Source organism: Ambystoma mexicanum, chromosome 6q (genome assembly GCF_040938575.1).
Source record: "Ambystoma mexicanum isolate Mex_15411 chromosome 6q, UKY_AmexF1_1, whole genome shotgun sequence".
NCBI lineage: Eukaryota > Metazoa > Chordata > Amphibia > Caudata > Ambystomatidae > Ambystoma > Ambystoma mexicanum.
This window is the reverse complement of record NC_090937.1, coordinates 664,907,386-664,924,209: the sequence shown is the minus strand read 5'-3', so window position 1 is coordinate 664,924,209 and position 16,824 is coordinate 664,907,386. Positions and strand designations below refer to the sequence as shown.

The 16,824-nt window shown below is 47.1% G+C and overlaps 1 protein-coding gene across 2 annotated transcripts in view; it reads left to right on the top strand.

Annotated features, from left to right (window-relative positions):
• EXOSC9 (exosome component 9) overlaps positions 1-16,824 on the top strand; it is a 1,088,118-nt gene that overhangs the window by 221,012 nt on the left and 850,282 nt on the right. For both annotated transcript variants that reach the window (XM_069631163.1, XM_069631164.1), the window contains one exon: positions 12,486-12,605. In XM_069631163.1, the coding sequence (XP_069487264.1) occupies positions 12,486-12,605 (120 nt within the window). The remainder of the gene's footprint in view (positions 1-12,485; positions 12,606-16,824) is intronic.

The window sequence follows — 16,824 nt, the reverse complement described above, 5'->3', positions numbered from 1 at the left end:
CCAGCCGGCACTTAGGACAAAAACCTAGACCATCCAGGATTTAGAAAAAAGGTCACAGGCCCCAATCAGAAACTTACTGTCATGGAGGGTAACACATGGCCAGAGGCCCCCTAACACAAACCGTACTTGGCAAAACAGGGTCGGTCTGCCATTGCTGAGTGAAGTTGTAGCTGCCCTGAAAAAAGGGAAGAGCCTATCCCGATATTTATCAATGTGTCTCTTTTTAACACACCTGGGAGGGGAAGGCAGGATTAGATTGGACAAGGCCAGACACCCAATGGGAACACCTGTTGCTCTCCCACGTTAAAGCCTGTCAACATTGCTATTGCATAGTTTCCTATACCAAGGTCGACTCCCTCGGAAGGATACATAAGAAAGGGCACCAGAGGCCTAACTCTTAAAATAACAGCTGGCATTTGTGCTGCCAGGCCATCCAGCTACGAACACGGCAGCACGAATGCCCAAAGCATCCACAGAAAGCTACCCTGTCAAACCTCATCAATTTCCTCCAGACACTCCTACAACATGCGCCTTGTATCCACGTCTGCCTGGTTATGATGGTTAACACTTGCTCAGTGGTCTCACGTGCTGCCGATATCACCATCCACATACCTAACTATCTTGATGACCTTTTTATTACTAAAATGTAGTTTTCACCCTCCTCCACCTACATCCTGTGGGGGCTACTTGTAGACCCAGTTCTGCTGAGTCATGGAGTACCGGAGCTTGCTCCGAGGCCTCCTTATCAGCTTCCCTCAAAAGTACTGGGGTGCGCCCGAGGCCTCGGCTGGGCTTGGTAAGACCGAACGTATGTTCGAGGCCTGCAGTGGAAAGGCTATTACCGGACCTGGGTCCGAGGTCCCTCGTACAGAGGCTAAGGAAACCAACAGTTCTGAGAGGCCTGGGAAGGCCTTATCGGTGAAAGGGTTTTCTCACCGTTCCCGCACTTGTGGCGACGCCAGAAGCGTTGAGGGGGCAAGGAGTGAGCCAAGTTCCTCCTTTACCGGCAGTGCTGAGGTCCTTCCTGTGAAGGCTAATTTGGCTATTGGTATGTCGCAGAAACATTCCAGGCCGCACAGTACCGGCTTGGCCGAGATTCCTTGTGTAAAGGCTAAAATAAAGACCCCTGATCCTCCGACGGGGACCCCTGCCTCACTTCCACCCGTGCCGCAGTTCCCCTCGGGTGATGGCAAAGTTCCAGCCGTTCCAGCCACGACCACGGCAGACATTTTGGGCGCTTCCCCTACAACTACGCCATCGGCCTCCGGTATGGGGAGCGGTTCTGTAGGTGAACATAAGGTTCCTTTTGCGCACCCGTTTTGTCCAGTTTACGACTGGAACGCTCAGATGCCCCTTCTGCACAGCATCTCTCTGCCTGTGGGTTCAGCACCCTTGATTTATGTGGACACCTCCGGGGATGGGCCTGCTTGTCAAACCTCCCCTCTGCGTCCTTGGAATTATCCTTCTCACCAGAGGCCTTCTCCAGCAGCTCCAAAGCTTTCTCCTGAGGACGCTTTTTTTCACTCATGCGTACCGACCCCATGAGGGTCTTTTTAGGGAGATATGCCCACCTGTGCCTCTGGCTCCATCCGTACCTCCGGTGGTTCTGCCGGCACCGCCTTTGCCTACGGTGCCTCCTCCTACCCTTCCGCCCTTGCCTCCGTTGTCCCCTGTGGACAAGGCGGTGCCCGACGTGGTCCAGCAGGACCCTGACCTGTCGGATGATGCGCAGGGCGATCAGGACAGTGAAGATCAGCCCCGCTCTATTAGAGCTTTTCATGACCGGGTACTGGACATGATGTGCCTATTGGATGTTCCAGTGCCCGAGGCACCCACTCCGCAGGTGGGTGTGCTTTCGGGGGCGTTCACCTTGTCTCCTTCTGAGCGAACCGGCCTGTTCTTGCAGGACATTTTGGCAGAGGTCTGTAGAGTCTGGGAAAAGCCACACTCTGGACTTTTCGTCAATAAGAAAATTGACGCACGCTACAGGCTGCACTCCTCAGAAATGGTGGCTGTAGCATCTTGTCCGCCCCCCTCCTCCACGGTGGTGGCTGCGGCCACTTTATAGTCCAGGCCTGTAGCATGCTCTTCTACGACGGCTACTCAGGTACTGGGGAAAGAGGACAAGCTTCTCGACTCCCTTGGGAGGAAGATTTTTGCTAACTCGGCCCTGCAGCTGCGGCAGGCCAATGCAGAACTGGTGTTAGCGGGAGCGAATATGAAGCTGTGGAAAGGTCTGGCGGAGTTCGAGGAGTTCATTCCGGTCGAGAAGTTGGAAAACTTTAAGGCAGGATTATCGGATGCCAGGGTCTTGGCCCACTATCTGCTGGAGGCCGCGGCTCATCACATTGACACTTTCAGTTCGGGCCTTATGCTGGGGGTTGATACCTCTCGGCAAGTTTGGTTGTACTCCACCAAGTTCTCAAAAGAGGTGCAGGACAAGGTGTTGGACCTGCCGTTTGAGGGTAAGGAGCTTTTTCATTCTTCGACGGATGTAGAGCTTACCAAAACGAAGGACAGCACCCAGACGGCCAAGTCCTTGTCCGTCTTGGTTAAAACTCCTTTAAGGACCCAGAGACCGTTGTAGCAAAGCCGGCCCTACTCTGGTTTCAGGGGGTTTCTAGATTGGAAATCCCACAGAGTGGATACCCTTTGGGAAACTCCCGCCGGAGGCAGCAGCGGACTCGGTTTTTCTCCCGCTCCTCAGCCTCCTCTTTGGGTTCAGGTGGTAACACAACCGAAAAGCCCGCCAAGTGAGGGTTCTCCGCGCTCGCACGAGACCCCGGTGGGAGGGCACATTGCGTCTCATTGGGAGGCGTGGCAGACCATCACTGAGGACCGGTGGGTCTTGTCAGATGCTCGAGCGGGCTTCCGCTTACCCTTACCCCCTACCCCACCCTTCAACCCTCCTTTCCAGCAGTTGGGGTCGTCCTCCCTAAAAGCTGAGGTTCAGAAACTGCTGGACCTCAGAGCTGTGGAACTCATTCCCCTGGGTGAGCGAGGGGAGGGCTTCTACTCCCGGCTGTTTACGGTGCCCAAACACAACCAGGCTGGCTTGCACACCATCCTAGACCTTTCCCAGTTCAATCTTTTCATACCCCAAGAGAAATTCAAGATGATCATGCCCGGCCAGATACGGTCCTCTTTGCAGATGGGCGATTGGCTCAGTGTGGTGGACCTTCAGGATGCGTACATGCATATACTGATCTGGAATCCACACAGGAGATATCTTCGTTTCTCTGTGGGTGAGGAGCACTTCCAGTTTCGAGTGCTTCCTTTTGGCCTCAGCTCGGCGCCGCATGTCTTTATGAAGATGATGTCGGTGATCGCGGCCTATCTTCGTCTGCAGGGTATCCATGTGTATCCGCATTTGGACGACTGGCTCTTACGCAGCCCTTGCCCGTTGAAAGCTGCCTGCAATCTTCAGTCTCTCCTCCAGCTCCTGTTCAACCTCGGGCTGTCGGTGAACTGGTGGAAATCTTCCATGACGATCTCTCAGGACTTGATTTTCCTGGGTTTTCGCTGGAACACGATCGACTGCAGAGTTTACCTGACCGGGGACAGAATGGCGGATCTGTTTGCCACGTGTCAGATGTTTACGCAGTCGGAGAGCATGTCGGCCTGGTGGTTCCAGAGGCTTCTGGGCCTCATGGCCTCGTGTGTTTTGGTTCTTCCTCTCGCCCGTCTCAAGATGAGGCGGACTCAGATGGCTCTGCGGAGTTCTTGGCGTCAAGCCGTGGATCCGGACTCCAAGTTGATATTGATTCCGGTTTCCATGAGAGCGGACCTGGAGTGCTGGTCGTCTCTCAGCAACCTGTCGATGGGAGCAGGGTTTCAGGACCCACCCCTGATGGTAATGGTCACAACAGACTCCTCCCTTCTGGGCTGGGGTGCGACGTTGGATCTTCTTCAGGTCTCAGACCTTTGGTCACCTCAGGACAAGCTCCTCCACATAAATCATCTGGAGCTTCTGGCGATTTTCCTAGCGCTCAAGGTGTTCAGACTGATCATTGCCAACAAGGTGGTCGTATCCGCACGGACAATGTGGTGTCAATGTATTACATCAACAAGCAGGGGGGCACCAAGTCTCCCCCTCTCGTGGACCTGTCCATCCAGATTTGGGAGTGGGCAGTTCGTCATGGTGTCTGGCTAGTGGCGGTACACTTTCCGGGCCAGCTGAAGGTCACGGCAGATGCCCTCAGTCGGCGGACGATGGTCAGCTACGAGTGGGAACTGAAGGTGGAGATCCTCTCAGGGATTTTCCTGCGTTGGGGCACCCCAGAGGTGGACCTCTTCGCAACAGCGCCAAACGAGAAACTTCCTCTGTATGCCTCCAGAAATGGTCTGGGAGCCTCCTCGCGGGGGATGCGCTCGAGATTCTTTGGCACAACATGAGGGCATATGCTTTCCCGCCTCTGCCTCTGATTCATCGGACGATTTGCAAGTTGAAGGACACAGTGAACTGCTCTCTTCTGCTTATAGCCCTGTGTTGGCCGGCCAGGCTCTGATTCTCAGAACTTCAACACCTGTGGGTGTGTGCACCGATCAGGCTGCCGGTGACTCTGATCTTCTTCACCAGGGGGATCAACAGCTGTGGCACCCCTCCCCACAATCGTTCAGCTTGGCAGCAATAAGCCCGAGTTCAGGTCCTTAGAACATCTCAACCCTTTTTGTGGATAACATGCGCATTATTGAAGCAGCCAGGAAACCCTCGACTAGGTCTCAGTATAGAAGCAAATGGCCTAGGTTCTGTCCAGCTGGACCCAAGGTTGGCTACGATGGACAGTGTGCTGTCCTTCGTATCCCACCTAGCAGAGTCGGGCATTCACGTTCTGTCATGCAGAACTTATCTTTCGGCGGTATCCGCCTACCTATCTACGTACCAATGCTCTTACTCTCTGTCCAATCCAGTGGTTAAGAGACATTTCGCAGGTTTGATGCGCCTTTACCCCCCTGTTCGTAAACCACACCCAGCGTGGGATCTCAATGTGGTTCTTATGGCGTTGTGCTATAAACCCTTCAAACCAATGGCCACTGTGGACCTTAAACACCTGTCCTGGAAGGTGTCCTTTTTGGTTGCCGTTACTTCAGCAAGGCATGTGAGTGAGCTCCAGGCTTTGTGGGTGGAGCATCCCTTCTTGTTTTTTTTTCACAAGGATAAGGTGGTCCTGCGGACAAACCCTGATTTCCTGCCAAAGGTGGTCTCTGATTTCCACTAGGAGCAAGCTGGTCACTACAGTGAGTAACCTGGTTATACTGATCTTACGGGAAAAACAGGAGGTCGGGTGGCAGTCGTTCATAAGAGCGACTGGCCCTGCATGGTAATCCCAACCCCTAAACACCTGTCATGCCGGTTCTGCATCTCGAACAATGACTCAAATTACATTCCACCTTACAGTTTCCTACTCTAATAATATCGTCCACGATGTCCACATCCCTGAGTACCAACCAGCAAAAACCAACATGCCTCCCTATTCTCTGACCGACTCCATGAACCTTAAACAGATCGTACTCTTCCCCCAAGCATGTCAAAGGTCACACGCTCTACCTGGTTTTCACCTCCTGCCCGATTCACTCATGCTTAAACCCCTCCACTGTACCGACCACGCAGCAATCCCACCTCTCATATCACACAAAAGATTGTCCCACAGATGTCCGGCCATACAACCTGTTATTGAGCGCCGATCCTTCAAGAATTTACCGCTAGAACACTACAGCAAATGTTCACACCATTCCCCACCACAGGGAATGCCTCAGCCTTAATGGATATATTTTACCTCCTTAAGCGTCGGCACGTGGTACACAGCCAAGCACGCCGAAAACAAACGCTCTGTCAGATTCCTTGAAAAAAAAGTGGTGCAAGGACCACAGTCTAGCGGATCTCTCATCCCTCAAATCTTTGCCTACCCAATGCAGACAAGTCTCTGAGGCTGAATTGGTTTACTACACTTCCACCATTGAGGCAGCCTCTATCAGGGACAAAGCCTTATTCGTAGTAGTATAGCACTGCTCCAAGCCCACACCTGTCCATGAGGTGCCTGCTTCACCAGAGAAATGCAATGGAATAAACACTACCTTAAGTAACATAATTGATCAAATCAGAGGTCACATCAATGCCTGAAAACCAGACAGATCATTTGCTTCACTCAAACCCACTACTTACACAGACAACTTGTTCCCAGCCTACTTCATTTAACAACTTACTTGCCCAGCACTTAATGCACTCCTCAGTATTGTGAATGCATCCCCCGGTAAAGTTGCATTCCCAGACATGTTGAAGACGGGTCTCATTCGAGCCCTTCTTGACCTATCCAATTACAGACCAATAACAAGACTCCCGTTCATCAGGAAGCTTATCGAGAAAGGAGTTGCGACCCAGCTACTTGCCAAAATCAACCAGCTTGACTACCTCTGCCATTACCAGTGTGGCTTCTGCCCCAAATGCAGCCCAGAGACTGCAACCATCCAAGTGGTGGACGATTGACTCAGAATCACTGTCTCTAGGGACTCGTGTCTCCTAGTCCTCTTAGACCTCTCTGCTATCTTCAACACAGTTGATCACCAAATACCCCTCTCCCTCCTCGCTGACAAAATGGACTTCTCTGGAACTGTCCTAAAGGTTTACACCCTACTTATCCAGTAGGCGCCAGGTTGTACAGAATGGCTCATTCAGATTCAACTGACTCCCAGTCACGTGTGGGGGTCCCCAAAGGTTCCATTCTCTCCCTAATCATATTCAATCTATACATAGAACCTATGAGCACTCTACTAAAAGTCCCAACATAGCCATCCATCAGTACGGTGATGACACTTAGCTGTACATTAAGGTCAGTGAGCCCCAGGACATAGCTCGCCTCCACGAATGCCTGGCTACTATTCAAACATGGATGTCAAACGCTTACCTTAAACTGAAACTGACGAAGTCAGTTTGTCCTCATCTGTCCCCCTACCAAACCCCTTGTGCAACAATGGCTGGATGACATGTGCCTAGAAGGATTCACCCTTCAGCTGTAATTGTAATTGTTTATTTGTAAAGCACTTATACAAAAGTGAAGTGCTTCAAATTGCTTCAAGCCGGGAAGAGAACAAGGGCAATACAGTCGTCATTCTTAGGCCTTGAAGATTTCGAATGATCTAACAACAATAGCCTAGCATACTAGACCAGAGGCCTTTCTACTAGTTTAAGTGCGTGACGTAGAGCGGGGAGAGAGAGAGAGGTGGGGGGTACATACAGAAACAAACTACCGTACTAGCCCTGGCGACATTCCAGATTGATTGGTGGTTGGTCATCTAATGTGCTTATGCATGAGTATTTCAGGCACAGGCCAGCTGGGGAGGGGAGACAGAGGGAGGACCGGACAGACAAACCTTCTAGGCCTAGTACATTCAAGGTCGTGCAAGTGCACAGACAGTAAGTGTGTGTGTAGGGGACAAGTGCACCAAGGGGCCTGGGTTGGTATTGTTTATATAGGGCAGGGGTTAAGTGCAGAGTGGTTGCCCATCCTGTAAAACTCATCCTAATCTCTGGGCTTCATTGTCAACAGTAACCTTTCCTTTCAAAAGCACAAAGCCACAAAGGCACAAACCGCATGGCTTCAGATTCACGCACTCCACAAAATCAAACCTTTCATTCCCCCAAACAAATTCCGTACAGTGGTCCAAACCCTCGTTATCTCACACATCGATGGGGGATATTCCCTGCTTACTGGGGTCCCAGCTGTACACCTGCCCCCCCCCAAGCAGCACACCACGCTGCAGCCCACCTTTATAGTTGCCCGCAAATTCAACACTATCTCTCCAACACTGCAAGCTTCACTGGATCCCCCCAGGATCACATTCAAAACTGCATGTATCACATACAAAGCAGTCTCAGACGGAACACCAACATGCTTTTCAGCTAAACTTCACACATCTATAGGCTCTCGCACAACACGTAAAAAAACCATCGAAAGGTTGGAGTCAAAGCTAGCCTGCAAAGAAAAGACTTGCAAGCAGTCCTTCTCCATCCACGCCTCTACCATCTGGAACTCAATCCCTCTAGAGGCCTGAAATGCTCCTGCATTCCTCCAGTTTTGTAAAACACTGAAAACCTTGCTCTTTCAGCAACTCTTGCCGAATGAATAAAAAGCCCTCCCTCTCTCCACCAACAGTAGTGCGTTACTATATAAAATGCCAAGCCCATTTCTGACAGAATTCTGATGTAAAGTGCTGCTCTTGAGCTAGGTTTGCACTCTAAGCAATAAAATAGTGTTTAGTTGCTATGTCTTGTACTCTATTGCGGTCTGTTGAATGCTCTGTCTCTTGCCATGTTATTTTTTTTTACATTTCTGTTGTCGCTTTTTTTCTTGTTGCTGCCTCTTATTTAGTCCTTACCTATGTTTCCTACTAATAAATAACTTTTCCACTTCATCGGTTACTGAGTTCATCTCTGTTCCTGCTACAACATTTGTATCGACGCATGTCAGAACGGTATATTTGCATGGCACCAGTTGGCTTGGGGAGCCAAAGATAGCTCCTGGTAGCTGTTTGTGGCAGGCTAACCAAGTTCTTCTAGATCTATTTAGGAGCTAAAGAGCTCCCAGCTCTCATCAATTTCAAACCATTGTTGTGCATGCTAGAGTAATGAGTGTGGGCAGGTGAGGAAGTGGAGGGTGTGGGGGGGGAGAGGTGTGTGTGTGTGTGTGTACACATATATATATACATATATATGTGTGTGTTCTGGTGAGGTGAGGCAAGTGTCATAAGAGGATACCAGCAGAAGGAAGGACGGTGGATGTGATTTCCAAATCGGGTGAGGTTTTGGCAAGTAGTACTGCAGTCTGAGGGAGTGTACTGGAGTAATCTGTGTGGGCAGGTGAGGAAGTGTAGGGGGAGTAACTTAAGCGTGTGTGAGATTGAAGGTGTGAACAGTAGAGTGGCATATGGAGCAGTAGTGTGGCGAAGGGTGTACTAGGATCGGAGAGAAGATAGTAACATCAAAGGGTGTAGACCGGGCATAGTAGGACTGAGCGACATCAGAGAAACAGAAGGTGGGGGAAGAGAGTAAAGAGAGAGAGGAGGAGTTGGAGGAGGAGAGTAGTGTACAGGATGAGTCATGTGAGGTGGATAACTGCTTGTGTTTTTCTCTAAATCTTATTAAGGAACACATTGGCAAATAAATCCCTCCCTACCTGGTCTAAAGGCTAAGGGAATAACATCAAAGAATAAACAGTATTTAACCAATATTTTGTATGATTTCACCTGTCCTGGGTAAATCCCTTTCCCTGGGATTTTTCAAAGTCAATTCTCCAAATGTTGAAAGGAAAAGAAAAGTCTTGAATCAATCAGTTTTTATGCGTTCCAAGTCAATACAAAGGTTCATCAAACAAAAATGAAATGGTAACAATTCTTCATATTTCAGTTGAAAAGATCCACTTCCAAGTTCATCCAAAACAATAGCACCAATGGTAATCTTGGACGTTTTCGTTCCAGGATTTATAATTACAGTTCATAGATTAGGTTAACTTCTTCGACTATTTAACAATTGATTAAGGCCTCTGCAGCACATTTGGTATGATTGTCAAGATGCTTCTTGTGGGTTGTTGCTTTCCTGTTGACAGCCACCCTTCTACTACTGTTACTGTGGCAACAGTCTCCTTTGTTCAACAGTATACTACTACTTAACCAACTTCAAAGAGACATCCACCGACAGTTTATACACCCCCCACAGTTCAGGTACTTCTGCTTCTTCTTATACAATTTGGTACTTCACAATTATTAGGCATGTAAAGACAAGACTCTTCATCCTCTACGGGTAGGCAAGGCACTCTTTCCTGTACTCCAAGAAAAGGGAAGCCTCTTTGCCTCTTCAGTCTGCCTTACTGCCACAAATATAACATGCCTCTGCCCCAAGCCTGACCTTCTCTCAACTTCAACAGTCTTCAGCATTACAGATTATCTTCTTCTGCATGACTCTTACAAGCACCCAGCTCCCTTCCCCAGGTTTGTTCACACCTTCTTGGTTCCAGTAATTACCCTGGAGCTGTGACACTCTTCCAGCTTCAGCTAACAATGTCACGCTTGTATTAGAAGACAATGGACTTTTAACAACTTCGTAGATCACAGATATTTCTTGATTGGACTGTTTTCACTATGGAAAGGGTTCACCTCTTGACTTGGGTAATGCTTTTTCTTTTAGTCAATACAACTACTTCTGGACTATTTTGAATACCAGATGGTTCAGTCTTCAAATGAAAAACAGTTTAAAGTATATGCGATCACTAAGATACATTTTTTACTTTAAAGAGATACCAGTGATTGTATTCCTGTACAATATCACAGACGGTTTCAGACCAGACTCCTTTAAGGAAAAACAATTGGTCAAACGCGACCTTCCTTTGATGCTGCATTTCTTGTAACACTTGTGGAAGTCAACGTTATGTTTTCAGAATGGTTTGTAACAGGTGTGCCCCTTTAATGAGAGACCTGCAACCATCCCGGCAACAGAAAACTACTCGACAATGGAAATAATAGGCTTTTCTTCTTACGCAAACGCTATTGCTCTCACTAACAGTGAATATGTTACATTTCCATTATTAAAAGGAAGTTCCACTACGACTAACGGTTTATAACGTACACAAGTTACTTCTGAGCTGGTAACAGTTACTAGCAAGGCTTTCTGGGTGGACCTGAATTTCGAGCTTAAGTCACCGGCTCCAGGAACACTGTGGTTGTGCACTGCTTAACTTTCCCCGACTTCAACTGCTACTACTACTTTGGGGACTCTTGGGACCCACACCCTTCTGCAGCACAGGTGTCTGCAGTCCGGCCACACTAGTTGGGAGTCTCCTTCACTGCTCAGTCCCTTGACTTGCCTTCTGCTATGGGCCTCGGGCTTGAACACAGTCACTGCTCTGCAAACACAGCTACTTGGAACACATGGGGAAAGCTTAACTATCAGATCGTCTTCCTCAGTGCAGCCACAACAAAGCAGGGTTTCAGACTACAGGACCCTCTCAGAACTTGCCATCTGCTGTCTCCATTCTCTGGCGTGTTTTCTGTGATCACAGTTCCTCGTGAATTGCCAGTCTCGTGCTCTTCTACTACTCCTTCTGTCAGCCTTCAAACACCTGTAGCCTTTTATGCCTCTCAGGTTTGGCAATTGGATTCAGGTGTGAGCCATTGGTTTCAATTGTCTGACCTGTGCAAAGGCTGTTAGGCATAATTGCCTGACTACATCTAAATGCCTCTTCAACCCTCATCTTTGTCTCAGTCCCTATAGGACTCTGGACATGTAGTTTACTTTATCCAAGCCAGGTTTTTCTACTTCTTGAATATCTTGAAGGGTAGATTTAACTCCCTTCGTAATTGTAAGAGAGGGACTGTATGCTTTAACTGTGTTAAAGGAAAATGAGTTAGCGAAGACATTTCCGCCATTCCTTGTAGCGTATCTTTGGTAGTGAGCAGGGCGTTTTGATTTTAGATACCAGAAAGATGCTTTCTTTTGGTATAATATACTTTGGTGTTACATCTATAGTGCTTACCACCTTAGATTCCATATGAGGTTTAGAGACATTAAAATGACAGTAAGCTATATTGGAGGAAAACGGCTGTGTCTGATCTCACAGAATCTCCTCACTTCCCTTGGATTTGGCTCCACCAAGGTGATCGTCCCACAGTACACCACCCCAGGGTTGGGATCAGGAAGAGTCTGCCTTCCCCAGGCCACCTGGGAGGAGTCATTAGGCAGGGTTTCAATGAGGGATCGGCAGGATTCTTCACAGTAGTGAGGGACTGGGGGAGGGAAAGGAGAAGGGGAGCGTGATAAAAAGAAGTCTGAGATGGGCAGAATGTCTGTAAGGCACAATTCCATACCCCTTAGAAGACTTAACTGGCTAGGGTAGAGACAGTCTTAGGAAGTCCCTGGTGGAGGTTGTCTAGAGAACACTTTCTGCCTTAAGGTCCTCACAACCAGCCTAAGATCAAACTTGGACAGTAGGTGGTCAATATGTGCTGCCAACTAATCGGGGGGGGGAATCAGATACGCGAGGGGCGGAGGGAGGGAGGGAGGGAGGAAGGAAGGGAGGGAGGAAGGAAGGGAAGGATGGATAGAGAGAATCAATCTAAGAGATTGATCAGGTACATGACCTTGTGATTCCTGTTACCTCTCTAGTGTTCTCCAGCAGATTTACACTGGACAGCTTCCTTGCAATTTGCACTCTGGTTTTGTGGATTATGGCCACATTACATACCTCCCAAATAGCAAAACTGAGTTTAAAAAAAAACATGCATTTTACCAGCACTGCATCCACCGATCCACAAATTGAAAGGTTATGGTCTTTGTGGTGATAGTTTACATGCTCAAATCATTTGTTTTACATCCACATTTCAAACTGAATTGTTGTTTTATTTTAGCAGGTGCATGTTTTAAAATATCCAGAATCCATGTTATGCTATCATGGGCTCATAACAAGGAATACATACCCCTATTTTTTTTTTCTCTACAGAGTACTTGGGCAAGTTTCTGCTGAGATGGTGGCTCCAAAGATGAATCGACCAACCGAGGGCATCCTGTACTTTAATCTGGAGCTCTCTTCTATGGCCTCACCTGGTTTTGAAGCTGGGAGGTATGTGTGACTAATCATGTAGGGATAAGCTGTATCTTTTATGTATTTGCCAAGACATTTTGAAAATCTCTCCATGACTGTTGGAATCAAGCCTGCTGAAACCTGCCTGGGGTTTCTTTGCTGCTGCAGATCTGCTGTGTCCTGGGGGTGCTCCTCATTGCAGACTTCACTGTGACTGCAGTCCTGTGGTCTCGAGACCGTCCTGCTGCAGTTATACTAGAACTGTCCTGTAACCGAAGATCAGAACTGCTGCTTAGCTGGAACCAATCCAACAGCCTTCAGCCACAGTTTCTGCTACCCTTAGGCCACCACCGATGGATCCAATGACAGAAGTGCTGCCATTGACTCCGAGAACCCCAAGGGTGGTTACTTCGAAAACCAGAGTTCAGGCTATAGGCGTACATACCACTTTTTAGGCTCCCTGCGCTGCATAAGAATTGCATGGGCACTATGTCCACTCCCTAGCAGTAACCTTACTGGTCTGTGATCGATGGAGTTGCAGACTAGGATGGCTCCCCCAGGTTGTCCCTACTGTGGCGGAATTGATAGTGCACCCCTAAATGTTTCCTAAAACCTTTTTTCCCTAAAATTGTACTTTAAAGAACATCTTTACATACATGTACGCTGTAGCCTTAACTTGTGCAGGGAAACTTTGAGCCTTCCTATTCCCCTTACAGATATGTACTTTCATTTTAAACTCTTATGACACTGGAACTGCTTACATAATGGGTAAGGACTGCTTAAGTTAGGTTCCTGCCTTATAATTAAGAGGCAAGTTGTATAATATGTTTTACACCACTTGCTTTCTCACTTGTTAGTTTTTGCATTACTTCATTGAATTGCTTTTTACTGTGGTGTAGTCTATAGTGTTATATATGGTCTCTTCAATATTACAGTGTGTGTTTCTTTCTACATAAGGGCATTACAGCCTAATAGAAGCCTAACAAATAATATTATATATCTGTGTTGTATATTTATAGATCTGTTTGGAACTTTATTACTTGATGTCTCAAAGTGTTGTTAACCAGCTTGAGAGAGTTTCGTAAGACACAGTGGGGAAAGCCCTTTCTCATCACCTAAATTGGCCTCTCAGAATTCACCTATGGGGCTGTTTGTATAAATCGCTTCTAACAGTGATCAAGACTCCAGTTAAGATGTTCTACCTATTCTCTGATGTTGGTAGTAAAACGATTTTGTAGGGAGTAAAATAATAATTCCTATTCCCAATTATAGTATTGTTTATGTGAATAAAATACATTTGAATTCTAAAACAATAGCGTTTTGTAATCCATACTTATTGTAACATAGTAAATGAAAACGCTGTATATTAAAGATGCATTTTTACCAGATCATTTAGTCATATTATTCATGCAGCGGCCACGTTCCCATGAGTCCATCTTGTTTTAGTTGGGTAGTTAGTCGAGGTCAACCTCTTAGGCCTTGCGCCCCTGGTAATGTCATAAATGAATGTGTCGCGTCTGCGTGAAAAGGGTTTTTCGGAGGAACCACTACCCCTGCTCCGAGGCTCTAGACAAGTTGCAGAGAATTTCACACTGTGACTGCACCACATATATTAATGAACTGTTGAAAGATTTAAACCACTGAAAAAATGTACTAACCAATTCATGTCACATGTCTCCCGTAGGAGGCCCTTTTAATTTTGACACGTGTTTCGGCTCATTCCGAGCCTTTCTCAAAACAGGGCATATATTTCGATCATTAATCACTGTTACCACATAATCACTTTTACCACAATGTAATTACAATTCACAAATTAGGACAGAGATTTAGGCAGGGGTGAGGGTAGGATTTGTGGGAGAAAAATTAAAGGAAAAAAAAAACAAAGAAGAACCAAAGTCTTGAGTTAATTGCATGTTCAATCTCACATGCTAATCGCATCGCAAATATATACATAGGTATATTGTTTAAAGTATTATGCAGTAGTCAGTTGCCCAAAAGATTATTATCCACCTTCTTTGTCCTGGTATGAATTACCGTAACTGACATTCAGTGAAAATAGTTCTCGTCATCATTGTACTTATCCAAGAAACATGAATGACTTATTTTGTCCAATACATTCCATAATAATTTGTATTAAATAATTGTGTAAACCGTCTTACCAGTGATTGTTCAAATGTAGAACAAAAAATGTAAATCTTGTGCGTTGGTCCCTGGGTTCGATCCCACCTGCAAAGTTATGTTGAGTTCATAAGTGCATACCATGAATCCTAGCATATTGCCTCAATTACGCTCCTGGTTATAGGTGGGCAACATTGTCATCGCTATTTAGATTAAGCCATTTGATTTAAAGTCCTATCTGGAATGACTTTGGTGCTCACTGTTACTGTATGTATTGTTCATTAGCATAGGCTGCGTGTATGGTGGTGTTGAGTGTCTACGCTTATGTTGACCTATGGTGTTCAGTCATTATCTAGAGGGCTTAGTGTGATGAAATCCTACTGTGACCAGAAGTACATGGGGAAAGTAAAACATTTATGAAACAAATTGGGTAACCTGGCATGCTGATCTCGGAATAAAGTCCAAGTGTTGGGATGCAGTTTGGGATGCATGTACAGCGTCCCAGCCTGGCAAAAAGGTTCAGGCTGAGAAAGACCTATTAGCAAGTGCCACAGTGTGAGCAGGCTGAGTTTTGCACGGCAGAAGGCACGTGTATCACGTGTAATTAATTTTGACACTTAATAGATGCATCATATAGCAACACAGAATGATCAACAAATGTGTTAATGTTGCGGTTGCAGAGATTATTGATGGGGCAGTGTGTTATAGGCCCTGTGTTTTGAAATCGCACACAAGCTTATGTGTTGAGTGAGGTACGATAAGGTAGCTGAAGTAGGTGGAGAGAGACGATGAGTCAGAAAGGTATTGTGGTAAAAGCGAGGTCAGTGGGTCGACATGGCATGAGTGCTGCCCTATTGGATTTTAAGGCCTAGGACACGATGAACAGAAGGAAAGCCTTGATATGGAGCTATGGCTTTTTTTGCTCCGTCCCAATACAAATCCCTTTCCATCCCCCAAGAAAAAAGCTGCTGTCGGAGGCACAAGCGCAATGTAGATGAAAGCTAATTGTAGTCAGCCGCAGAGCTCGAATGCATTGGGAATGGAATGTTGGCTGTGGGGAGGGAAGGTAAGGATGGGCCCTTTGAAGGACAAATTCATGATAACAAGGCACAAGGTTTTGTGATGCCAACAGACCAAGGGAAGATTTAGACCATTACTGCCCTCACCCAAGGAGCAATTTAAATTACAAGTAGACACATAACCGAAGCAAATAAATCCCAGAAATTCAGCTTCAAGAGTGGTGCCATGGTCATCTAATTACTGGGCACCTGGGGTTTGAAGGAGGTAAGGGGGAAGCCGTGCCTGGAAAGTACAGTGATTTGGGATAGGATGAGCCGAGGTGATGCCAGTAAATTTAGTCCAAGGTTGTGGGTGCAGGCTTGTGTCCACCGCGCATCTGGTATAATAAGGCTCATTGTCTTATCAAAGCACAGTTGGGCTTGCCAGTCTTAGTTTGGACATGTTTGGGTCTGAGGGATGCACATCACGTGCTGGTTAAGATGTATTAGAATATCAATATACCTGATAGCCAATCGTGTACTAGGATTCAATAGTGACGATATAGTGGGCCACGTGGATAGGGGGAACAGGCTTAGATAAGGTGTGGCCAATCCGTCCAGGGACTATGGGGGGGTAAGCATGTTATATAGGTAGTAGGGAATGAGGGTGGTGCGATGAAGTTGTAACACCTACGTATGATAATGTGAGGTTTTCCTCTATATGTCCTGTAACCTCTTGGGGCATGACAAGCTGTGTGTCATTTTACAGGACCGACCGAGACCTTTGAAGATAATAAACCTTGTTTTCCCTTGCAAAGCCGTGCAGTGGTTGTTTGGCCTTCTTTCATTGTTTTTACTGTACAAGTGTTGCGTCCTGACTCTCCACAAAATTTATAACCTCAACATGATCCCAGACTCTCTGGGTGTGTCCCAGTTCTTCCTCCTGGGTTGCGGCGCCTGTCTGCAGTGACCAGTCCCGCGTGCACGGCTTGAAGAAACTTTCAGGTGCCGTGTTGCCAGAAGGCCTGCATGCTCCTTGGAGCAGGGCATTGCACTCAGTTGTGCAGACAATTTTCGGGGACCTCGGATCAGAGGCACTCGGGAGAATGCGTAGATGTAAGTGCGCCTTTTTGGGAGAAAAC